Here is a 25,675-nt window from a genome sequence, read left to right as displayed (position 1 = left end):
GTGTCCAGTACACTAAGAAATCTGCTTTAAGCTTCTTTATTTCTAGATGTTTTTTATGTTTATTGCTAATCATTTAATACATTGAAAGTACTGATAAATTATGCAGCTTAAATATATGGCATGATTTACTTCTAATGTATTGTGACATAATATGGTCAAATATTAATTGAAATACATTACTGGCATGCTTATCATTCTTTAAAAAACATCCATATTAGTATATAACTTATTTTGTTCTCCTTTAACCCTTCCAGATACGACGCTGCCTATATACTGGTTGTGGGAGCGGTTGTTGCTGCTGGTGTGGATGATGGTGACACTGGTGTTAACACGGAGTTATTCTGGCAACCTCATGGCTCTCCTGGCAGTGAGACACATCCCTGAACCTTACCATACACTACGTGACTTGATGGACGACCCTTCTGTCAAACTGATTTGGGAAAAAGACTCTGCAACTGTCCCTTATCTAAGAGTGCGTCAGCTATGCACACAACCCAGATGCAAGCTCTGCACCGAAAGTAATGTATGGTGATGCCGACATGATGTAGAAAAAGACACTTATGTACAGTTCGGGACATTTACTGGAGGAAATGTTTGGTCACGAGTGACTTCCTTAGTCCTAATAGAGAGATAGCCACATATAGTTTTGGTCTTTGTTATTTCTGTGTTAGAACTGAATAAAACACTCGTAATTCAATTCAATTCAATTCAAAGTTTATTCTCTATAAGGATTACAATGCTGAGTTTACAGAATTTGGTTATTGTATTGTTTACATGTAGTAAAATAATAATTACAGAGTGTACCACTAGAACACTTAGCATGGCTAGGCATTACGTTTCCTCTAATAAATGTCTTGAACTGTATATGTGAGTTTTTTTTCCGCAAGTCTTGCATTGTCATCTCTGCCTTACATTGCTTGAAAGTACTTCTAGAAGATCCTTTGACTGGTGATATGAGTTAAAATTGTGTATTGATACATCTGTTTCTCTGATTATTGTACACACACACACACACACATACATAGAGTATCCCAACACGAATGTGAAGTTATTACTTTTTACATGAGGGAGTTGTGGGGCTGCAGCCGAGGCCTGCACACGGTGGTTGCTACTTTTATTACCTAAGTGCAATTTGAACCAGGTCTGAAATCATCACATTAGAATAGTACGGTTGAGTCTGTGATGCACCGGGCTTGCAAATGTATGTCCCCAATTTCAGGCATCATAACTCCCTCATATAATGAGCATATATATATATATATATATATATATATATATATATATATATATATATATATATATATATATATATATATATATATATATATATATATATATATATATATATATACATATATATATATATATATATATATATATATATACATATATATATATATATATATATATATATATATATATATATATATATATATATATATATATATATATATATATATATATATATATATATATATGCCACCTTTATATCAACAATGTATCTCTTAAATCTTCTGTGCCATATTATGTATATATATATATATATATATATATATATATATATATATATATATATATATATATATATATATATATATATATATATATACATATATATATATATATATATATATATATATATATATATATATATATATATATAGGCTATGGATCATTCATTTAAAAAGCACAAACATAAATACAGTAGTACATTATAACAAAGATTATTAATCTTCTCCGGCTCCTCTGAAGCTGGACGCGAACCAAGTATACAAGAAGCATTTCCTCTCTAGATGGTCATAGTGAAGCACTGAAACATGAAAGTGGTCGCCCCCGGGTACCTGGTGGTGTCAGTGAGTCTGGAACCCAGTTCTTTGAAGAAACGCATGGCGCTCTCCCCCATGATCCCAATGTCTCTGATCCCACTGGGACATAGTATTGATACTATAGTTTATGTCTCCATTCTTGTTGATCTTGTCCTCCCTGTGACTCGCTTGACATGCAGGTATAGTCCCATGCTAAAAGCTTGCCATTCGTCCAAGGACAGATGGTGATCCTATCAAGGCAGTTTGTGGGATTGTGAGTATTGATGGATGCTAGGGATAGGGGTTCTCTCTCAGCTGGGCACCCAGCTGTAGCAAGGCTCTTCTTTATGATGTCACTGACTTCATTGCATCTTGCTCTATAGAGCAGTTTAGACCATGTAGACCATATCGGCTGGCTTGCGCATCCCTGCAAATGGATATATACTCCGTGTGAATTGCGGCAGTGAGAAGGAGAGCCACTGCAATATGGGGCGAGGGTCTGTGGGTCCAGGTATGTCCCTTTTGTCAAAATGGGAACTATTTGGAGGAAGTCTCCAGAATGATGTGCGCTTACAGCTTGGAGACTGGCAGTCTCCCTGTTGGATGTTGCAGTCCTGAGCATGCTGTCATGGATCTTTTCAGTAATGGGGCCATGCCACTGGACTGCTTGTAGGCCAGTGCTGCACTAGTTTATGGTGCTGTAGCAGCAAGAGTCTCCCACTCAGCAATGCCAATGGTGCAGCTAGGATCCTGTGTTTCTGCTGAATCAGCGACGTTATCCAGAAGAATTTGTTTTATTAACTCGTCTGATGCCAAGGAGGAGGACAAGAAAGTGGGTATGACAATTTAGGAAGGTTTACGTACTCCCAGTCCCCCAAGCCTGACTGAAAGTGAGGCTTGCAACCACTATCCATCTTCAAGGGAAAGATTAAATGCACTCTCTAGCATGGTTTTTAGGAGAGAGTTATATTCTTTGAGTTTTGGACTGCTGAGGGCTAGTGAGCATCTCAGGAAGTCCTCTTTGTTGGGGGCTCCTTGCAGCGGAGAAGAGGCTCTTGGTCTGAGGAATTAGATCCTTTGGTCTTCTTCTTCCGACCAAACCTAAGTCCCGCCCGTCCTGTCCTCCCCATCCCTCCCTTTTCCCCGTCCTGTTCTGTAGCCTCTGGAGTCCTCCCCACAGGCATTACGGTTCCTATGTAGGGGAAAGTGTGTTGGGGTTCATCCCATTCCATGAGGTCCCTTGGGCGTGGTGTAGTTTGCCGTGGAATCTGGATCGTCTGGAGTCGCCCTGCTCCCTTCCCAGATTCCAAGGTGTTCTGCAGATGATGGGTGTATTTCTAGAGGCTGCCTGTCGGTTCCGGGAGGTGGCAGCAGAGGGAGGTATGCTTTGTGGTGGGTATCCAACCTCTCTCTCCTTTGTCCGCCGAGGTGCCTCGGTGGATGTGAGGTTGCTATCCCAGTACGCTGGTTTACGGTGTGGTCCTCTTGGATGCGGAAGGGAACTTATAGCCCTTTCATGCCTTCTAGTAGCTGTCACTCTGCTTCCTTGTTTTCTTTCCTTCTTTTTTTTTCTTAAAATAATAATAAAAAAGTACCACCATCATGGAGTCTTCGTTCCATGACCCCCCACTCCTCCCAGGCCCCTTCTTGTTACCGCATCCTGTTCTGACCCTGCTTCGTTATTGGACCATTCTTTGGACCATTCCCATACCCCTGTACCTTCTGCTCGTGATGCTCTGTCACCTGCTCCAGGTGCCTAGGCTCCACCCATCTCTTCTACTATGTTTGACCTTGCATATCTTTGACCATGCATCCGGTTTCCCCAAATATGGTGCGACGATTTTCGGATTGCCCACCTGTCTTAGGTCGGCTGCCTACGGTCGAACGCCTAATCGTTCTAGACCATTTGCTGATGACACTCCATTGACTTCTGCTCATTTTGCCCAGAAAAGACCTACAGAACACCCGCTTCCTTTTTGACTTCATGTCAGTAACTGCTTTGCTACACGAACTTTGACGTATAGATTTTAGCATCCTTCCAGTCCCTTTCTTTCCTTACGTCTGATCCTTTTCCAACTAGCTGTTCATAAATCGGGCACTACTCTCTGTCCTGCAGTGCTGCGTGACCATTGTCGGTTTAGCGCTTTATTTTATTAATATTATTATTATTATAATCTCAGGAAGTAAGTTTTGGGAGGCATCATTTGTGTCAATATGTTTTGTCAATGTATTTTGTCTTTAAATAAAATATATATTAATTAAATATAGGGGGTGGTAGGAGAAAATTCCCTATATTGTGTGTATATATATATATATATATATATATATATATATATATATATATATATATATATATATATATATATATATATATATATATATATATATATATATATATATATATATATATATATATGCAAAACAACCACTCTGAAAGAGTAGAGAAATTCCAAGCGCTTTCGTGACTACTCACATTATCAAGGAACTATGAAAGTAAAGCATCCAAGGAAGCTATATAAGGGGTCTGGCCAACACCTCACTATCAGATCCCACAACGGTTAAACACCTGACGCGCGCCGGCCCAACTGGACAGGTCCTTTGCACAACCACCAACAAACTATTCTACCCAAGAAATTTTTTAAAATTATTATTTGTCCAGTGTATTATTAAATTCTTCCCAAATTCTATTAATTATAAATGGATCTAATTTATATAAACCAAAGGAAATATTCATATTATTGTCAAAACTGCTTTTTATGAAACAAGATTCAATTATATTCCTGTCGACCATGGACTTGCTTGATACTATTTCGTCAAGTTTTTGAAAATCAATTGGATGGTTAAAATCTCTTACATGGATAAATAGAGCATTGGAATCTTGTCCAGTTCTAATGCTATATTTATATTGTTTTAATCTTAGTTCGAGATTTTTACCAGTTTGACCGTAATAAACTTTATCGCAAATTTTACAAGGAATCTTATAGACACTACTTGAGAAAGTAGTATCAAGCAAGTCCATGGTCGACAGGAATATAATTGAATCTTGTTTCATAAAAAGCAGTTTTGACAATAATATGAATATTTCCTTTGGTTTATATAAATTAGATCCATTTATAATTAATAGAATTTGGGAAGAATTTAATAATACACTGGACAAATAATAATTTAAAAAAATTTCATGGGTAGAATAGTTTGTTGGTGGTTGTGCAAAGGACCTGTCCAGTTGGGTCGGCGCGCGTCAGGTGTTTAACCGTTGTGGGATCTGATAGTGAGGTGTTGGCCAGACCCCCTTATATACCTTCCTTAGATGCTTTACTTTCATAGTTCCTTGATAATGTGAGTAGTCACGAAAGCGTTTGGAATTTCTCTATTCTTTCAGAGTGGTTGTTTTGCATATTCTGAAATCACCTGTTTACTGTGATCTTATTGCATATATATATATATATATATATATATATATATATATATATATATATATATATATATATATATATATATATATATATATATATATATATATATATATATATATACATACATACATATATATATATATATATATATATATATATATATATATATATATATATATATATATATATATATATATATATATATATATATATATATATATATATATATATATATATATATACTGTTCCAGCGGCTCAGTGCGGCTGTTCAAAGGGGTAATGCCTGCTGTATTTTGGGCACACGCCCCAGCTCTGAGGAGCTGGAGGAGATTTTCGCCTTATAATCGGTGATACACACGTAACAACATGTACCGTATATGCCACCTTTATATCAACAATGTATCTCTTAAACCTTCTGTACCATATTATGTATTAAAATATTCCTATTGGTAAAAAAAAAGAATGAAAAGATGGGGTGGTAGGGGAAGTGGAATATTCAAACGACTTCAGGAAGAAATCCAAATATTCTTCCCTGAAGCCTTTTTATTCACTTCTCCGAGGCTGTGAGTCCCACAATTTACACCAGAGGTGGACCCCATCATATATACATATATACATATACATATATATATACATATATATATATACATATATATATATACATATACATATATACATATACATATATATATACATATATATATATACATGATGTAAAGAGAGTAGTAAGGGAGAAAAAGTTAGCATATGAGAAGTTTTTACAAAGTAGAAGTGATGCAAGGAGGGAGGAGTATATGGAGAAAAAGAGAGAGGTTAAGAGAGTGGTGAAGCAATGTAAAAAGAGAGCAAATGAGAGAGTGGGTGAGATGTTATCAACAAATTTTGTTGAAAATAAGAAAAAGTTTTGGAGTGAGATTAACAAGTTAAGAAAGCCTAGAGAACAAATGGATTTGTCAGTTAAAAATAGGAGAGGAGAGTTATTAAATGGAGAGTTAGAGGTATTGGGAAGATGGAGGGAATATTTTGAGGAATTGTTAAATGTTGATGAAGATAGGGAAGCTGTGATTTCGTGTATAGGGCAAGGAGGAATAACATCTTGTAGGAATGAGGAAGAGCCAGTTGTGAGTGTGGGGGAAGTTCGTGAGGCAGTAGGTAAAATGAAAGGGGGTAAGGCAGCCGGGATTGATGGGATAAAGATAGAAATGTTAAAAGCAGGTGGGGATATAGTTTTGGAGTGGTTGGTGCAATTATTTAATAAATGTATGGAAGAGGGTAAGGTACCTAGGGATTGGCAGAGAGCATGCATAGTTCCTTTGTATAAAGGCAAAGGGGATAAAAGAGAGTGCAAAAATTATAGGGGGATAAGTCTGTTGAGTGTACCTGGTAAAGTGTATGGTAGAGTTATAATTGAAAGAATTAAGAATAAGACGGAGAATAGGATAGCAGATGAACAAGGAGGCTTTAGGAAAGGTAGGGGGTGTGTGGACCAGGTGTTTACAGTGAAACATATAAGTGAACAGTATTTAGATAAGGCTAAAGAGGTCTTTGTGGCATTTATGGATTTGGAAAAGGCGTATGACAGGGTGGATAGGGGGGCAATGTGGCAGATGTTGCAAGTGTATGGTGTAGGAGGTAGGTTACTGAAAGCAGTGAAGAGTTTTTACGAGGATAGTGAGGCTCAAGTTAGAGTATGTAGGAAAGAGGGAAATTTTTTCCCAGTAAAAGTAGGCCTTAGACAAGGATGTGTGATGTCACCGTGGTTGTTTAATATATTTATAGATGGGGTTGTAAGAGAAGTAAATGCGAGGGTCTTGGCAAGAGGCGTGGAGTTAAAAGATAAAGAATCACACACAAAGTGGGAGTTGTCACAGCTGCTCTTTGCTGATGACACTGTGCTCTTGGGAGATTCTGAAGAGAAGCTGCAGAGATTGGTGGATGAATTTGGTAGGGTGTGCAAAAGAAGAAAATTAAAGGTGAATACAGGAAAGAGTAAGGTTATGAGGATAACAAAAAGATTAGGTGATGAAAGATTGAATATCAGATTGGAGGGAGAGAGTATGGAGGAGGTGAACGTATTCAGATATTTGGGAGTGGACGTGTCAGCGGATGGGTCTATGAAAGATGAGGTGAATCATAGAATTGATGAGGGAAAAAGAGTGAGTGGTGCACTTAGGAGTCTGTGGAGACAAAGAACTTTGTTCTTGGAGGCAAAGAGGGGAATGAATGAGAGTATAGTTTTACCAATGCTCTTATATGGGTGTGAAGCGTGGGTGATGAATGTTGCAGCGAGGAGAAGGCTGGAGGCAGTGGAGATGTCATGTCTGAGGGCAATGTGTGGTGTGAATATAATGCAGAGAATTCGTAGTTTGGAAGTTAGGAGGAGGTGCGGGATTACCAAAACTGTTGTCCAGAGGGCTGAGGAAGGGTTGTTGAGGTGGTTCGGACATGTAGAGAGAATGGAGCGAAACAGAATGACTTCAAGAGTGTATCAGTCTATAGTGGAAGGAAGGCGGGGTAGGGGTCGGCCTAGGAAGGGTTGGAGGGAGGGGGTAAAGGAGGTTTTGTGTGCAAGGGGCTTGGACTTCCAGCAGGCATGCGTGAGCGTGTTTGATAGGAGTGAATGGAGACAAATGGTTTTTAATACTTGACGTGCTGTTGGAGTGTGAGCAAAGTAACATTTATGAAGGGATTCAGGGAAACCGGCAGGCCGGACTTGAGTCCTGGAGATGGGAAATACAGTGCCTGCACTCTGAAGGAGGGGTGTTAATGTTGCAGTTTAAAAACTGTAGTGTAAAGCACCCTTCTGGCAAGACAGTGATGGAGTGAATGATGGTGAAAGTTTTTCTTTTTCGGGCCACCCTGCCTTGGTGGGAATCGGCCAGTGTGATAATAAAAATAAAATAATATATATTTATATATATATATTTATATATATATATATATTTATATTTATATATATATATATATATATATATATATATATATATATATATATATATATATATATATATATATATATATATATATATATATATATATATATATATATATATATATATATATATATATATATATATATATATATATATATATATATATATATATATATATAACAAGCACTGCCCTAAAAAACTAAACAGATGACAGCTAAGAGACTGAACAGTCCCTGGCTAACACCCAGCATTCTCAAATCCATAAATACAAAACACCTATATGAAAAACAGTACAGATATCAAGAAATAGCGAAATACAATTAGCAAAATCAGATGAACCCCACCTCCCACCAACAGAAACAGCAAACAGACTCAATGATTTCTTCTCCACTGTAGGACAAAACCTTGCCAATAAAATCCCAAGCTCAGATACCCCACCAAATGACTACCTCACTGGCAACTACCCGAACACACTGTTCCGAGCTCCGACTAACCCATACGAAGTCTCCCTTATTATCAACGCACTAAAAAACAAGGCAGAAGATTTAAATACCTTACCACCCTTTATATACAAAAAAGTGTCACAAGTGCTATCACCAATCATTGCAACACTCTTTAACAAATCCATTGAATCCTCCACTTTCCCCACAGTTCTCAAAATAGCAAGGGTCACCCCGATCCATAAAGGAGGAGATCAAACAGAGTTGAATAACTATAGGCCAATATCCAGCTTACACCTTTTCTCAAAAATCTTCGAAAAATTAATTCATAAACGAATCTACTCCTACCTCATCTCCCAAAACATACTCAACCCCTGCCAATTTGGATTCAGGCCTAATAAAAATACTAATGATGCTATTATACACATGCTAGAACATATACACACTGCAATAGAAAAAAAAGAAGTCCCACTGGGGATCTTCATTGATTTACGTAAAGCTTTTGACACAGTTGACCATGACTTGCTCCACGTAAAATTGTCACACTATGGTATAAGAGGGCACTCCCTCAACTACCTCAAGTCTTACCTCAGCAACAGAAGCCAATATGTGTACGCAAATGGGGCAAACTCTTCCGCACAACCAATTACAGTTGGTATCCTACAGGGAAGTGTCCTTGGCCCTCTTCTCTTTCTCCTATACATAAATGACCTACAAAATGCTTCGCAATTACTCAAACCCACACTTTTTGCAGATGACACCACATACGTCTTCTCTCACCCGAGCCCAGTCACGCTAGCCAATACTGTAAATACCGAATTACAGAAAATATCTACCTGGATGAGGACTAACAAACTTACACTAAACATTGACAAAACCTACTTCATTCAGTTTGGTAACAGAGCTACAGATGTCCCTCTTAACATAATGATAAACAGATCACCTATCACAAAGCTAACAGAGGGAAAATTCTTAGGAATCCACTTTGATAATAGACTCAAATTTCATACACATATACAACAAATTTCTAAGAAAATTTCCAAGACCGTAGGCATACTATCGAAGTTACGGTACTATGTTCCACAGTCAGCCCTCCTGGCCCTATATCACTCTCTTATTTACCCCTATCTCACCTATGGAATTTGTGCATGGGGCTCAACAACAATTAACCATCTCAGACCACTAATTACCCAACAAAAGGCTGCAGTCAGAATGATAACAAATTCTCACTACAGGCAGCACACTCCACCAATATTCAAAACACTAAACCTACTCACCATACAAAACATCCATACTTATTGCTGCACCTATTACATACATAGAACACTTAACTCTGATATTAACCCTCCCCTCAAACATCTCCTTGCCAACCTCAACAGAACACATGACCATAACACAAGGCACAGATCACTCTTTGATGTTCCTCGTGTCCATCTCACACTATGCAAAAACTCAATGCACATAAAAGGCCCTAAAATCTGGAATTCATTACCTGTAAATATAAAAGAAACACTACCTGTTTATAAATTCAAGTCTCTTCTCAAAGATCACTTACTCACCCAAAACCAAATAAATACTGAACAACTGAACCTTATAAATTGTATATCTTAAATGTTTCTCACAATTATATCACATAAATGGTAAACCTAAGACCCAATCTAACTTTGTTATTTTTTAAATACACTACCTAACATTCTACTGAATGTACAGCAATGCATGCAACCATATGACCTGTCTTTGTAATATTCATTTGCGCTTTATTGTTATCTGTTTACAATAATGTTTTATCACTGATTACATCATTGCTTAGTTAATCTTAAACTAATTTTAAGCCAGCCCGTAATGCTATGCATACAAGTGGCTTTGGTATGCTGCTCTTACCTGTATTTTTTTGTACCTCTGTATGTATGCTTAAATTACTAAATAAATAAATAAATAAAAATAAATATATATATATATATATATATATATATATATATATATATATATATATATATATATATATATATATATATATATATATATATATATATATATATATACAGTACAGGGCCTGCACTCTGAAGGAGGGGTGTTAATGTTGCAGTTTAAAAACTGTAGTGTAAAGCACCCTTCTGGCAAGACAGTGATGGAGTGAATGATGGTGAAAGTTTTTCTTTTTCGGGCCACCCTGCCTTGGTGGGAATCGGCCAGTGTGATAATAATAATAAATATATATATATATATATATATATATATATATATATATATATATATATATATATATATATATATATATGTATATATATATATATTTTTTTTTTTCAATAAGTTGGTCGTCTCCCACCGAGGCAGGGTGACCCAAAAAAGAAAGGAAATCCCCAAAAAGAAAATACTTTCATCATCATTCAACACTTTCACCACACTCACACATTATCACTGCTTTTGCAGAGGTGCTCAGAATATAACAGTTTAGAAGCATATACGTATAAAGATACACAACATATCCCTCCAAACTGCCAATATCCCAAACCCCTCCTTTAAAGTGCAGGCATTGTACTTCCCATTTCCAGGACTCAAGTCCAACTATATGAAAATAACCGGTTTCCCTGAATCCCTTCACTAAATATTACCCTGCTCACACTCCAACAGATCGTCAGGTCCCAAGTATCATTCGTCTTCATTCACTCCTATCTAACACGCTCATGCACGCTTGCTGGAAGTCCAAGCCCCTCGCCCACAAAACCTCCTTTACCCCCTCTTTCCAACCCTTTCGAGGACGACCCCTACCCCTCTTTCCTTCCCCTATAGATTTATATGCTTTCCATGTCATTCTACTTTGATCCATTCTATCTAAATGACCAAACCACCTCAACAACCCCTCTTCTGCCCTCTGACTAATGCTTTTATTAACTCCACACCTTCTCCTAATTTCTACACTCCGAATTTTCTGCATAATATTTACACCACACATTGCCCTTAGACAGGACATCTCCACTGCCTCCAACCGTCTCCTCGCTGCTGCATTTACCACCCAAGCTTCACATTCATATAAGAGTGTTGGTACTACTATACTTTCATACATTCCCTTCTTTGCCTCCATAGATAACGTTTTTTGACTCCACATATACCTCAACGCACCACTCACCTTTTTTCCCTCATCAATTCTATGATTAACCTCCTCCTTCATAAATCCATCCGCCGACACGTCAACTCCCAAGTATCTGAAAACATTCACTTCTTCCATACTCCTCCTCCCCAATTTGATATCCAATTTTTCTTTATCTAAATCATTTGATACCCTCATCACCTTACTCTTTTCTATGTTCACTTTCAACTTTCTACCTTTACACACATTCTCAAACTCATCCACTAACCTTTGCAATTTTTCTTTAGAATCTCCCATAAGCAAGGTATCATCAGCAAAAAGTAACTGTGTCAATTCCCATTTTGAATTTGATTCCCCATAATTTAATCCCACCCCTCTCCCGAACACCCTAGCATTTACTTCTTTTACAACCCCATCTATAAATATATTAAACAACCATGGTGACATTACACATCCCTGTCTAAGACCTACTTTTACCGGGAAGTATTCTCCCTCTCTTCTACACACCCTAACCTGAGCCTCACTATTCTCATAAAAGCTCTTTACAGCATTTAGTAACTTACCACCTATTCCATATACTTGCAACATCTGCCACATTGCTCCTCTATCCACTCTATCATTTGCCTTTTCTAAATCCATAAATGCAATAAAAACTTCCCTACCTTTATCTAAATACTGTTCACATATATGCTTCAATGTAAACACTTGATCTACACATCCCCTACCCACTCTGAAGCCTCCTTGCTCATCCGCAATTCTACATTCTGTCTTACCTCTAATTCTTTCAATTATAACCCTACCGTATACTTTTCCTGGTATACTCAGTAAACTTATTCCTCTATAATTTTTACAATCTCTTTTGTCCCCTTTCCCTTTATATAAAGGGACTATACATGCTCTCCGCCAATCCCTAGGTACCTTCCCCTCTTTCATACATTTATTAAACAAAAGTACCAACCACTCCAACACTATATCCCCCCCTGCTTTTAACATTTCTGTCATGATCCCATCAGTTCCAGCTGCTTTACCCCCTTTCATTCTACGTAATGCCTCACGTACCTCCACCACACTTACATTCTGCTCTTCTTCACTCCTAAAACATGGTATACCTCCCTGGCCAGTGCATGAAATTACCGCCTCCCTTTCTTCCTCAACATTTAAAAGTTCCTCAAAATATTCTTGCCATCTACCTAATACCTCCATCTCCCCATCTACTAACTCCCCTACTCTGTTTTTAACTGACAAATCCATACTTTCCCTAGGCTTTCTTAACTTGTTTAACTCACTCCAAAATTTTTTCTTATTTTCATTAAAATTTCTTGACAGTGCCTCTCCCACTCTTTCATCTGCTCTCCTTTTGCACTCTCTCACCACTCTCTTCACCTTTCTTTTACTCTCCATATACTCTGCTCTTCTTATAACACTTCTGCTTTGTAAAAACCTCTCGTAAGCTACCTTTTTCTCTTTTATCACACCCTTTACTTCATCATTCCACCAATCACTCCTCTTTCCTCCTGCCCCCACCCTCCTATAACCACAAACTTCTGCCCCACATTCTAATACTGCATTTTTAAAACTATTCCAACCCTCTTCAACCCCCCCACTACTTATCTTTGCACTAGCCCACCTTTCTGCCAATAGTCGCTTATATCTCGCCCGAACTTCCTCCTCCCTTAGTTTATACACTTTCACCTCCCTCTTACTTGTTGTTGCTACCTTCCTCTTTTCCCATCTACCTCTTACTCTAACTGTAGCTACAACTAAATAATGATCCGATATATCAGTTGCCCCTCTATAAACATGTACATCCTGGAGCCTACCCATCAACCTTTTATCCACCAATACATAATCTAACAAACTACTTTCATTACGTGCTACATCATACTTTGTATATTTATTTATCCTCTTTTTCATAAAATATGTATTACCTATTACCAAATTTCTTTCTACACTTAGCTCAATTAAAGGCACCCCATTTACATTTACCCCTGGCACCCCAAATTTACCTACTACTCCCTCCATAACATTTTTACCCACTTTAGCATTGAAATCCCCAACCACCATTACTCTCACACTTGATTCAAAACTCCCCACGCATTCACTCAACATTTCCCAGAATCTCTCTCTCTCCTCTACACTTCTCTCTTCTCCAGGTGCATACACGCTTACTATAACCCACTTTTCACATCCAATCTTTATTTTACTCCACATAATCCTTGAATTTATACATTTGTAGTCCCTCTTTTCCTGCCATAGCTTATCCTTCAACATTATTGCTACTCCTTCTTTAGCTCTAACTCTATTTGAAACCCCTGACATAATCCCATTTATTCCTCTCCATTGAAACTCTCCCACCCCCTTCAGCTTTGTTTCACTTAAAGCCAGGACATCCAGCTTCTTCTCATTCATAACATCCACAATCATCTCTTTCTTATCATTTGCACAACATCCACGCATATTCAGACTTCCCACTTTGACAATTTTCTTCTTCTTATTCTTTTTAGTAATCTTTACAGGAAAAGGGGTTACTAGCCCATTGTTCCCGGCATTTTAGTTGACTTTTACAACACGCATGGCTTACGGAGGAAAGATTCTTATTCCGCTTCCCCATGGATATAAAAGGAAAAGTAATAAGACCAAGAACTATTAAGATAAAATCAAAGAAAACTCAGATGAGTGTGTGTAAATAAACGTGTACATGTATGTGTAGTGTGACCTAAGTGTAAGTAGAAGTAGCAAGACGTACCCGTAATCTTGCATATTTATGAGACAGACAAAAGACACCAGCAATCCTACCATCATGTAAAACAATTACAGGCTTTCGTTTTGCACTCACTTGGCAGGACGGTAGTACCTCCCTGGGTGGTTGCTGTCTACCAACCTACTATATATATATATATATATATATATATATATATATATATATTATATATAAACACTGATCTCTGGCTGAATGAGACTCGAACCTTAGAAACTTGGAGAAGGTACGCAGTGCTATACCAATCTCATCACACTGGACAATTCCTTGGCGTCCAGCTTGCGCTACACGTTGATCCAAGGCAGCCAGCTTTCAGCGAGAAGGCTTACAGCTTTTCATCTCATCCCCTGCATGCATCAGCCTTACTAGAGATTTTAACAATGCAAGGAATTCGCGAGAGCAGGCGTACCTTGTTCCAAGGTTCGTAGGTTCGAGTCTCCTTCAGCCAGAGGCCAGTGTTTCTGTATATTTCCCCTGCTCTTGCGAATTTCTTGCATATATATATATATATATATATATATATATATATATATATATATATATATATATATATATATATATATATATATATATATATATATATATATATATATATATATATATATATATATATATATATATATATATATATATATATATATATATATATATATTTCCATATTAACTGTTTCAGGCAGCAAAGTCTGGTATATACCGGGAGATAGCTGATGCAGAGAACATTGGTCGCCTGATATTCGTACCACGTCCACAGTTTCCAGGACTTATAAACACTTTGGTGCGACGGGGTGACCACGTTCTTATAAATGTTCATGGTGACAGCAAGTCTAATATTGCTCAAGACTTCACGAGAACAGGTAGAGTCAAAGGAAAATACTACAAATTACTTGATTTTTATATTAAACATTAGATGCCAAAACGCGTGAATATGTAATAGATATATAAGTTTCTTGATTAAGATTGTGCTTTAGTGGTAAATTTTAATTCTTACTTGATTAAAAGTTTCTAGAAATAATTACTTTGTTGAATCTTGTGGTGTATACAGCAGAACATCAGTACAATCTTCCAGAAAATTATAAATAAAATCAACATTTTCATAATACCAGTTCTAATTTTTCTTCTCTTACTCTTCACTCTCTGTCCTTTATCAGTTATTCTGTCATATGACTTCCATTCCCTAAATTCGTTCTGGTTTTCTACTGTGAAATTCCTCACTTCCAGATCTTCATCAGTTTCTTTCTGATTATTTTCTCCAGCACAAGAAAAAGTATGTCGGTGATATTGATCTGTAATTTACTTCCTGCTTATGTGTGTGTGTGTGTGTGCACTCACCATGTTGTGGTTGCAGGGGTCAAGTCACAGCTCCTGGTCCCGCCTCTTCACTGGTCGTTACTAGGTCACTCTTCCTGCTCTATGAGCTTTTTCATACCTCTTCTTAAAGTTATGTATGGTTCCAGCCGCCACTACATCACTTCCTAGACTATTCCACTTCCTGACAACTCTGTGACTGAAGAAATACTTCCTAACATCTCTGTGGCTCATTTGAGTTTTCAACTTCCAATTGTGACCCCATGTTGTTGTGTCCCATCTCTGGATCATCCTGTCTCTGTCCACCCTGCCGATTCCTCTCAGTGTTTTATGTGTCGTTATCATATCCACCCTATCTCTCCTGTCCTCCATTGCTGTCAGGTCAATTTACCTTAACCTTTCCTCGTATGGCATGCCCATTAGCTCCGGGACTAGTCTTGTTTCAAACCTTTTCACTTTCTCTAATTTCCTTACGTATTTGGCTAGGTGTGGGTTCCAAACTGGCTGTGCATACTCCAATATGGGCGTAACGTACACAGTGTACAGGGTCCTGAATGACTCCTGATTTAGATATCGGAATGCTATTCTTAGGTTTGCCAGGCGCCTGTATGCTGCAGCAGTTATTTGGCTGATGTGCGCCTGAGGAGATGTGCCCGGTGTTATACTCACCCCAAGATCCTTTTCCTTGAATGAGGTTTGTAGTTTCTGGTCCCCTAGAGTGTACTCCGTCTGTGGTCTTCTTTGTCCTTCCCCAATCTTCATGACTTTGCACTTGATGGGGTTGAACTCCAGGAGCCATTTGCTGGACCAGGTCTGCAGCCTGTCTAGATCCCTTTGTAGTTTTGCCTGGTCTTCGTCCGATGTGTGTGTGTGTGTGTGTGTGTACTCACCTATTTGTACTCACCTATTTGTGGTTGCAGGGGTCGAGTCACAGCTCCTGGCCCCGCCTCTTCGCTGATTGCTACTAGGTCCTCTCTCTCCCTGCCCCATGAGCTCTATCATACCTCGCCTTAAAACTATGTATGGTTCCTGCCTCCACCACATCACTTTCTAGGCTATTCCATGGCCTGACTACTCTATGACTGAAGAAATACTTCCTAACATCCCTTTGATTCATCTGAGTCTTCAACTTCCAATTGTGACCTCTTGTGTCTGTGTCCCATCTCTGGAACATCCCGTCTTTGTCCACCTCGTCTATTCCGCGCAGTATTTTATATGTCGTTATCATGTCTCCCCTGACCCTCCTGGCCTCCAGTGTCGTCAGGCCGATTTCCCTCAACCTTTCTTCGTAGGACAATCCCCGTATCTCTGGGACTAGTCTTGTTGCAAACCTTTGCACTTTCTCTAATTTCTTGACGTGCTTGACTAGGTGTGGATTCCAAACTGTGTGTGTGTGTGTGTGTGTGTGTGATTAACAGACTTTATATCTACTCCTAAAGTCGTACGTAAATTTTGCTTTTACCACCGCTGTTTCCAGCTCATGTAATGAAAGAAATACTTTATAATATACCGATAAATTATCTGCTTTCTTCCCCCTGGCACTGTTTAAGTAATCCATCTCTGTTTGGTCTATCAGTTTCTCTGAAAATTTCGAATATTGTTAGCATGTCTGCCTCAGTTCCGGGACAAGACTGACTGTAAAATTTTGAACCTCTTGAAGATTCAGCTCAAGCTTTGTGAAGCGGCGCATCAACACTTCAGCCGACACACTCAATGACTAGATTAACTTACATTGTGATTATAATTTCTGAAGAACACTTTGTTCAGTTTCTTGAATGAATATTCTGAGATTTGCCTCGGTGAAGCTGTACAGCTTATGTGTACCTCCGGGGATATCTTAGCTCCTATTTATGACTGATATTTCAAGCTTTAGACTAAATGACATCTTTCCAGCTTTACTGGATGAGTTTCAGTCCTGGGACTATGGTCATTACAAGGTCCCAGGACCTCGGTCATTCTAAGGTCCCAGGACCTCGGTCATTCTAAGGTCCCAGGACCTCGGTCATTACAAGGTCCCAGGACCTCGGTCATTCTAAGGTCCCAGGACCTCGGTCATTCCAAGGTCCCAGGACCTTGGTCATTTAGAGTGACCAAGATCCATTGACACAAACGTATCCAAGAAAGATATCCTAAGTGTATATTTTTGTACCTTTCTATTCATATTCTCGGTATTGTTATACCTTCTACTTTCACTTGTTTATTTTATCCTTGTTCGTAGCCCCAAAAAAGGAATATCTATACTGGTTATTATATATATTTTTTCATCTTAAGTTTCAGCGTCATAATTTTGGATCGCATTTTTCAGATTAGTTTTAAATTTCCATTCATATATATTACTCAGAAGTTTCGAAGTCACCTCGAAGTGGTTGTTCATGAGAACTAGACGAGTGTTTATGGCAACATCACCACGGGAGAGAATTAACAAAATATTTGCTGGAAGGTTTTATTTGGATTTAGTCGAAGTCGACTCTCCGCTTCTTCCGCTAGTTTGTAAATCTCCGGGTACCATTGTTTAGGTTATATCAAGTCCACTTTAGTAAATTCAAGACTTGTACCATTACTGGGCTGATGTTTTCTAGATTATCCTGGTCTATTCTGACTCCCACACTTTCAGGAAGTTCTGGTTTTTCTTCTGAAAAGTCATCCCTAAGTCGCATGCAAAACCCTTTAATAATAATAATAATAATAATAATAATAATAATAATAATAATAATAATAATAATAATAATAATAATAATAATAATAATAATAATAATAATAATAATAATATTAATAATAATAATAATAATAATAATAATAATAATAATAATATTATAATAATAATAATAATAATAATAATAATAATAATAATAATAATAATAATAATAATAATAATAATAATAATAATAATAATAATAATAATAATAATAATAATATTAATAATAATAATAATAATAATAATAATAATAATAATAATAATAATAATAATAATAATAATAATAATAATAATAATAATAATAACATTCCATTACCTTTCCTTGTTCTTCCTTCACTCCTTTGTAATATTTGACCTTTATTTCCCTTTTCATATCTTTGTGCAGTAACTTTGGGTAAATTTTGGTCTCTAATTCTACACGATCATCAATCTGTTTTTCCTCTCATGTGTGTCAGTGGAAGAGCATAAACCTTTGTGCTCAAAAATATAAAGTAATACAATAAATATGTTACAGGAAAGTGTTCATTTTACGAGTCGAAAGAAGAGTTTTTGCAGATCATGTTTGCAATGATCAGCCAGAAGGACAGTCCACTTGTGCCACCTATAAACAAGAGGTAAAGTGAAGTTGTGTCCTAGGTAATTTTAACCTCTTGAGTAGACTAATATCAAATAATATATTTTATAGTAGGAAAATGAATATCTTATTTCGACGGAATAAAAATTCACACTACCGTGGCTGCAACAATAAAAGTCTCACTACCGTGGCTGCAACAATAAAAGTCTCACTACCGTGGCTGCAACAATAAAAGTCTCACTACCGTGGCTGCAACAATAAAAGTCACAGTACCGTGGCTGCAACAATAAAAGTCACAGTACCGTGGTTACAACAATAAAAGTCTCACTACCGTGGCTGGAACAATAAAAGTCTCACTACCATGGCTGCAACAATAAAAGTCTCACTACCGTGGCTGCAACAATAAAAGTCTCACTTTAGTGGCTGGAACAATAAAAGTCACGCTACCGTGGCTGGAACAATAAAAGTCTCACTTTAGTGGCTGGAACAATAAAAGTCACGCTACCGTGGCTGCAACAATAAAAGTCACGCTACCGTGGCTGCAACAATAAAAGTCACACTACCGTGGCTGCAACAATAAAAGTCACAGTACCGTGGCTGCAACAATAAAAGTCTCACTTTAGTGGCTGGAACAATAAAAGTCACGCTACCGTGGCTGGAACAATAAAAGTCTCACTACCGTGGCTACAACAATAAAAGTCACATTACCGTGGCTACAGCAATAAAAGTCACGCTACCGTGGCTGGAACAATAAAAGTCTCACTACCGTGGCTGCAACAATAAAAGTCTCACTACCGTGGCTGCAACAATAAAAGTCTCACTACCGTGGCTGCAACAATAAAAGTCTCACTACCGTGGCTGCAACAATAAAAGTCACAGTACCGTGGCTGGAACAATAAAAGTCACGCTACCGTGGCTGGAAGAATAAAAGTCACAGTACCGTGGCTGCAACAATAAAAGTCTCACTACCGTGGCTGCAACAATAAAAGTCACAGTACCGTGGCTGGAACAATAAAAGTCACGCTACCGTGGCTGGAACAATAAAAGTCACAGTACCGTGGCTGCAACAATAAAAGTCACACTACCGTGGCTGCAACAATAAAAGTCACACTACCGTGGCTGGAACAATAAAAGTCACAGTACCGTGGCTGCAACAATAAAAGTCTCACTACCGTGGCTGCAACAATAAAAGTCACAGTACCGTGGCTGCAACAATAAAAGTCTCACTACCGTGGCTGGAACAATAAAAGTCACACTACCGTGGCTGGAACAATAAAAGTCACAGTACCGTGGCTGCAACAATAAAAGACTCACTACCGTGGCTGCAACAATAAAAGTCACAGTACCGTGGCTGCAACAATAAAAGTCTCACGACCGTGGCTGGAACAATAAAAGTCACACTACCGTGGCTGCAACAATAAAAGTCACAGTACCGTGGCTGCAACAATAAAAGTCTCACTACCGTGGCTGGAACAATAAAAGTCACAGTACCGTGGCTGCAACAATAAAAGTCTCACGACCGTGGCTGGAACAATAAAAGTCACACTACCGTGGCTGCAACAATAAAAGTCACAGTACCGTGGCTGCGACAATAAAAGTCTCACTACCGTGGCTGGAACAATAAAAGTCACAGTACCGTGGCTGCAACAATAAAAGTCACACTACAGAGATATACACCACAGCACCGTATCATCCTTTGCGGATGATACTAGGATCTGCATGAGGCTGTCATCTGCTGAGGACGCGGTTAACCTCCAAGAAGATATAAACAAAGTTTTCCAGTGGGCAACGGTAAACAATATGATGTTCAATGAGGACAAATTCCAACTACTCCGTTATGGAAAACTGGAGGAGATAATAACTAGAACAGAGTATACTACTGACTCCGGCCATACAATAGAGCGGAAAAATAATGTAAGGGACCTGGGAGTAGTAATGTCTGAGGATCTCACTTTCAAGGATCACAACAGTGCCACGATCGCACGTGCAAAGAAAATGATAGGATGGATAATGAGAACTTTCAAAACGAGAGATGCCAAGCCCATGATGATCCTTTTCAAATCACTTGTTCTCTCTAGGCTGGAATACTGCTGTACATTAACATCTCCATACAAAGCAGGTGAAATCGCAGATCTAGAGAGTGTACAGAGATCCTTTACTGCATGTATAAGTTCTGTCAAGCACCTTAACTACTGGGAACGCTTGGAAGCACTTGACTTGTACTCGTTGGAACGCAGGAGGGAGAGATATATCATAATCTACACTTGGAAAATCTTGGAAGGAATGGTCCCAAATCTGCACACAGAAATCACTCCCTACGAAAGTAAAAGACTGGGCAGGCGATGCAAAATGCCGCCAATAAAAAGTAGGGGCGCCATTGGTACACTAAGAGAAAACACCATAAGTGTCCGGGGCCCAAAACTGTTCAACAGCCTCCCATCAAGCATTAGGGGAATTGCCAATAAACCCCTGGCTGCCTTCAAGAGAGAGCTGGACAGATACCTAAAGTCAGTGCCGGATCAGCCGGGCTGTGGCTCGTACGTCGGACTGCGTGCGGCCAGCAGTAACAGCCTAGTTGATCAGGCCCTGATCCATCGGGAGGCCTGGTCATGGACCGGGCAGCGGGGGCGTTGATCCCCGGAATAACCTCCAGGTAACCTCCAGGTAACCGTGGCTACAACAATAAAAGTCACAGTACCGTGGCTGCAAGAATAAAAGTCACGCTACCGTGGCTGGAACAATAAAAGTCACGCTACCGTGGCTGCAACAATAAAAGTCACAGTACCGTGGCTGGAACAATAAAAGTCTCACGACCGTGGCTGGAACAATAAAAGTCACACTACCGTGGCTGCAACAATAAAAGTCACAGTACCGTGGCTGCAACAATAAAAGTCTCACTACCGTGGCTGGAACAATAAAAGTCACACTACCGTGGCTGCAACAATAAAAGTCACAGTACCGTGGCTGCAACAATAAAAGTCACACTACCGTGGCTGGAACAATAAAAGTCACGCTACCGTGGCAGGAACAATGAAAGTCACACTACCGTGGCTACAACAATGAAAGTCTCACTGCCGTGGCTGCAACAATAAAAGTCACGCTACTGTGGCTGGAACAATAAGTCACGCTACGGTAGCGTGACTTTTACTGTTACAGCCACGGTAGTGAGACTTTTACTGGTGGTCAGTCCCTCAGTCTGGAGAAGAGTATCTTTCCATAGTCTGAAACAATATGGAGTTGAAGTGACAGGATGGAGCTACATTCTTACCACTACTAGTGGCCTTCATTTCACCTCCTGGTGGTATATAAGGCTCCATCCTGTCACTTCAACTCCATATTGTTTCAGACTATGGAACGATACTCTTCTCCAGACTGAGGGACTGACCACCAGTAAAAGTCTCACTACCGTGGCTGTAACAGTGAAAGTCTCACTACCGTAGCTATAACAGTAAAAGTCACGCTACTGTGGCTGTAACAGTAAAAGTCTCACTACTGTGGCTACCGTTTCAGCCACGGTAGTGGTTTCGGTCTCTCTTGGAGAACCAGGTGAGCACAAGACAGCCAGGAGACACTATGGTATGGGAAAATGGAGGAAGAAGAAAGTAGTAATAGTAGTAGAAGTAGTAGTAGTAGTAGTAGTAGTAGTAGTAGTAGTAGTAGTAGTAGTAGTAGTAGTAGTAGTAGTAGTAGCAGTAGTAGTAGTAGCAGCAGCAGCAGTAGCAGTCGTAGTAGTGGTAGTAGTAGTCGTTTCAGTAGTAGATAGTTGTTACAGTAGTCTCGTGGTATCAGCCCTCATACACAATCATCCTAACACGAATGTTAGTAATGTTTACCTTTCTCAACACATTATCAAGTTCTCTAATCTTCAGAACACTCGTGACCTGATCTGATCTTAGCCCCTCTTTCCTCTTAGTCCATCTTCTGCATTTTCTCTTTTCTTTAACTCCCATTTCCATCCTAGCTTGGGCCAATAGATGCTTCTCAGCTTCCTTTCGATCAGATGTTAGAATGTAGAAACATTCTAACATTCAACATTCCATGAAAAAATCAATTTATTCACTAGGATATGATCATACAGTCTGCGTGGAAAGTTATGACACTCGCTGCAGGACAGGTTTTTGATCAAGGAAGTTTGGTTGAAGTCTGGACTTTCTCACATGCAACTTAGGTCACACTGCTTCGAAACTTGGCTCATTCAACTTCGGGTCGAATTTTCCACTAAGTTTAGTGAAGCTCAGATGATGACATAAGTGATAAATAATGATGAAAGAAGAGAACAAAACACTGTGATCCTCTAATATTTTTATACATCAATCCAAATAATATTTTTTTTCCAAAAAATGAGCCTCAAAACCCTGTCAATGTATGCCAAATTTCTTACATAGCCCTAACTCCACTAAACTTTGAGAAAGTCATTGGCAACATGTCCATGCACTCAGCCCCAGGCCCAGACTCGTGGAACTCTGTGTTCATTAAGAACTGCAAGAAACCCCTCTCACGGGCCCTAAATATACTATGGAGGAGCATAGACACAGCTGAGATTCCACAGTCACTAAAAACAACGGATATAGCCCCACTTCATAAAGGTGGCAGCAAAGCAATAGCTAAGAACCATAAACCAATAGTTCTGACGTCCCACATCATAAAATTCTTTGAAGGAGTTCTGAGAGGCAGGATTGAAAATCACTTGGATTCCCAACAACTGCACAATCCAGGGCAACATAGGTTCAGAGCAGGTTGCTCCTGCTTCTCGCAACTTCTGGATCACTATGATACGGTCTTGGATGTTCTGGAAAACAAACAGAATGCAGATGTAGTATACACAGATTTTGCAAAAGCCTTTGACAAGTGCGATCATGGTGTAATAGCACACAAAATGCCTGCTAAAGGGATAACTGGCAAAGTGCGCAGATGGATCTTCAACTTTCTAACCAATCGAACAGAAAGAGTAATGGTAAACAGAATTAAATTTGAAGCTGCCATGGTGAAGAGCTCTGCTTCACAAGGCACAGTACTCGCCACTATCCTGTTCCTCATCCTCATATCAGACAGAAATGTAAACCATAGCACTGTATCATCATTTGCAGACGATACTAGGATCTGCATGAGACTGTCATCCACTGACTACACAGCAAATCTCCAAAAAAAGATATAAACCAAGTTTTCCAATGGGCGGCGGAGAATAATATGATGTTCTATGAAGTCAAATTCTAGCTACTCCGTTATGGAAAACTGAAGGAAATAATAGCTAGAAGTGAGTATATTATAAACTCAAATCACACAATAGAGTGGAAAAGTAATGTGAAGGACCTGGGAGTGGTAATGTTTAAGTATCTCACCTTCAATTATCATAACAGTGCCACTATCACATCTGCGAGGAAAATGGTAGGATGGATAATGAGAACATTCAAGACAAGAGATGCCAAGTCAATGATGATCCATTTTAAATCACTTGTTCTCTCTAGGCTAGAATACTGCTGTACACTAGCACCTCCATTCAAGGCAGTTGAAATCGCAGATTTAGAGTGTACAGAGAACCTTTACTGCACATATCAGTTCCATCAAACACCTTAACTACTGGGAACGCCTGGAAGCACTTGACTCGTACTCACTGGAGCGTAGGCGAGAGAGATATATCATAATCTACACCTGGAAAATCCTAGAGGGACTGGTCCCTAAACTGCACACAGAAATCCCTCCCTACGAAAGCGAAAGATTTGGCAGGCGATGCATCATACGCCCATTGAAAAGTAGGGGCACCATTAATACACTAAGAGAAAACACAACAAGTGTCCGGGGCCCAATACTGTTCAAGAGGGAGCTGGACAGATACCTAAAGTCAGTGCCGGATCAGCCGGCCTGTGGTTAATACGTTGGACTACGTGCTTCCAGCAGTAACAGCCTTACTGATCAGACACTGATCCACAGGGAGACGTGGTCTTGGACCGGGACGCGGGGGCGTTGATCCTCGGTATATCCTCCAGGTTGACGTCATTATTAGAGTTTCATTGAACTTGAAGCTGGAAAAGAGTTTTGTCCCACAGTCTGGATCATCTCAAAACTGTTTTTCGAGGTGACTGACTGATTATATTGTCTTTACATGTCTAGTGCTTCTGCTGCCTCCTCTGTGTTTGACTGAAGAAGCCTACTGTGTAGGCGAAACGTTTCGGAATAATGATACCTGACTTACATATGTGTGTTAATTATCAGTTTGTCGGTAATGTATACCATTATATGCACACCAGTCGTGAAAATTTGAAGCCGATCAAATGAGTCATTTTCCTGGTACGGCGAGAATTCCAACAATTTCAAGTTGTTTTGGTTATTTTACTGCATCAACAAGTTTTCCAGCACGCAAGCAACACTTAATGGCTTCTATCTTGACTCTAAGATGCATCAACCATGAAATACTGAAGTCGTTCAATGGAGGTAAACTGAAATTTATATAAAGTGATTGAACGGGTATAAAAATTTCACACTAATAAAATAGTTTATTTTCACCTGCACACTGGAATTTCATTCTCCGCCCTTGTCAATGTGGGTTTTGGAAGTTATCCTAGCCATTCCAGGATGCTAAGAATGGGTTCAAGAACTTTGGTCAAAGAGAACGAGAGCATGCCAGTTATTCCAAGGATTTGGTCCTCCATTCAGTTCACAAGCGCTG

At 38.9% G+C, this 25,675-nt stretch overlaps 1 protein-coding gene across 1 annotated transcript in view; it reads left to right on the top strand.

The window, feature by feature from the left end:
• The window catches only part of LOC138853249 (probable glutamate receptor), a 69,305-nt gene that overhangs the window by 41,130 nt on the left and 2,500 nt on the right, over positions 1-25,675 (top strand). The window contains exons 9-11 of the mRNA XM_070088969.1: positions 255-472; positions 15,111-15,291; positions 18,952-19,051. Of these exons, the coding sequence (XP_069945070.1) occupies positions 255-472; positions 15,111-15,291; positions 18,952-19,051 (499 nt within the window). The remainder of the gene's footprint in view (positions 1-254; positions 473-15,110; positions 15,292-18,951; positions 19,052-25,675) is intronic.

The sequence above is a fragment of the Cherax quadricarinatus genome, chromosome 26 (genome assembly GCF_038502225.1).
Source record: "Cherax quadricarinatus isolate ZL_2023a chromosome 26, ASM3850222v1, whole genome shotgun sequence".
NCBI classification, from domain to species: domain Eukaryota; kingdom Metazoa; phylum Arthropoda; class Malacostraca; order Decapoda; family Parastacidae; genus Cherax; species Cherax quadricarinatus.
Note: the sequence above shows the minus strand (reverse complement) of the source record. Positions and strands in the feature narration are given on the sequence as shown.